Source organism: Octopus bimaculoides, chromosome 7, assembly GCF_001194135.2.
Source record: "Octopus bimaculoides isolate UCB-OBI-ISO-001 chromosome 7, ASM119413v2, whole genome shotgun sequence".
Lineage (NCBI taxonomy): Eukaryota > Metazoa > Mollusca > Cephalopoda > Octopoda > Octopodidae > Octopus > Octopus bimaculoides.
In genome coordinates, this window is record NC_068987.1 from 25,032,041 (window position 1) to 25,034,129 (window position 2,089).

The 2,089-nt window shown below is 37.9% G+C and overlaps 1 protein-coding gene across 1 annotated transcript in view; it reads right to left on the minus strand.

Moving 5' to 3' along the window:
- LOC106882802 (bone morphogenetic protein 1) overlaps window positions 1-2,089 on the minus strand; it is a 58,508-nt gene that overhangs the window by 45,537 nt on the left and 10,882 nt on the right. Inside the window, exon 5 of the mRNA XM_014933585.2 lies at window positions 919-1,006. Coding sequence (XP_014789071.2) covers window positions 919-1,006 — 88 coding nt within the window. The remainder of the gene's footprint in view (window positions 1-918; window positions 1,007-2,089) is intronic.

Here is a 2,089-nt window from a genome sequence, read left to right on the forward strand (position 1 = left end):
ACACACACACACACACACACACACACACACACACACACACACACATTCATCATTATATATACATACATATGACAGATCGTAAGGTCGTGGGTACCAGTGCTAGACCGGGCGGCTCGTTACGTCTTTGAAAATATGTACCACCAGCAACTGATGCTAGTTGTGACTTTGGGGGCTAGCCTTGCAACTCGCTATGCCTCGTTCAAGAGGCAATCTTATATTGTCAGTCGCTTACACGCCATGGAAACTGGGTATGCTCCAGCCAAAAAGAACGCGAGGACTTAATTAACTAATAACTAATTAACTAATTAACTAATATACACATTTATATGATGCACAGAATTATTGCTGGAATTTGGCAAAAGTCATTAAGCAATCGCTGTTAATTAATCGTCTTAAGACGGCGAGGTGGCAGAATCAGGCTCTTTGTGTTATGACTTCAAATGCCGCCGAGGTCGACTTTACTTTTTATTCTTACAAGGTCGATAAAATAAGTATCACTTAAGTACTGGTATCGATGTGATCAATTTGCACCGCATCTTAAAATGCTGGCCTTGTTCCAAAATTAAAAAGGATTAATCATCTTAATTTTGTTCAATCATATTTCAAATTTAAAGCGGTGATCTGGCAGAATTGTTTGTACGTTGGGCAAAATGCTTATTGGCATTTCGTCCATCTTCACTTTCTGAGTTCAAATTCCGCCCTAAAACTTTCGGGGTCGATAAAATAAGTACCAGTTGAATACTGGTGTCGCAGTAATCAACTTAACCCCTCCCCCAAACTTGCTGGCCTGTTGCCAAAATCTGAAACCAATAACACTTCAAATAATTCAAGAATGCTTAAAATTTATATTGTATTTTGAAACTTTTGCAAAAATATTTACGAATATCGGGTGAAAGTATCAAAAACTCCTGTATCTACCTGTAGTGAGGTGTTGTGATGGTCGGAGATGTAAGATATTTGACCTCACTCTTTACAGCAACCAAGCTGATTGGACCGCATATGCTTCCTACAAATACAAACAAGATGTCGCTCATTTGACCATTCTACAAATAAACCGAGGAAAACAAAAATGAAATAAAACTCGGTCCCTTCCCGCTTTGTTCCCAAAATTGAAATTCTGAAAAAATCTAATCAAAGATATTAAAAGTAAAATCTCAAAAAACATTTAGTCGAATAAAAGTACAGTACCGTGCAAAAGTTTTCGGCCACTTTAAACTATTGTGAATTTCTATAACTGCCAACTTATAAGTCGATGTTTCGCATCGCGTTTTTTACAGATGAAGTACTGGCTCTGTCGGAGTCATTTCTATACCTAATCATTATATTTTGTAGTAGGGATTCTGAATGAGAGAGGAAGATGCGAGACGACCACCAAAAATGGCCGTGCAAAAGTTTTCGGCCGCCTCACATAAACCAATCAAGATACAGTGTTTTAAAACAGAAAAATGTCTACAATGAAAATTTATTACATAATGTTCATTTCAAGAAGTTACTGTACATCGTTAATATTTCGTTAATATTTACGTCAATTTTAATCAACTTTCTTGAACCAACACTTTTTATGTATTCTTAGAGCATCAGACTCTTACCCCCAAACTTCACTGTTTTCATCATGTAACATGGTTTCATTTTTTAATAAGTGAGAATTTGTCAGAAGGCCTCCAGGAAAGCGAAACGGCCCACGATACACGACGAAAATAGTGAAGTTTGGAGGTAAGAGTCTGATGCATTGGGAATACATGAAAAGTGATGGTTCAAGAAAATTTGTTAAAATTGATGGTAACTTGAATAGTGCCAAATACATCCAGTTGCTGAAGGGCAATTTGATACCAGACTTGGATGAAGGGGAAATTTTTCAGTATGACAGCTGCATGCCACAGATCGCGTACAATACAACAGAGACTGGCTGATGAAGGTGTTATCGTATTGAAAGATTGGCCAGCTCAGAGCCCTGACTTAAATATCATCGAGCAAATGTGGACAGAACTAAAGGGAAGAGTTTGTCAGAAGAATCCACGCAATCTTGAAGAGTTGTGGGAGTTCAGCCAGAGAGAATGGCAAGGCATAGCTGTGAAAATGGTGAAGGATT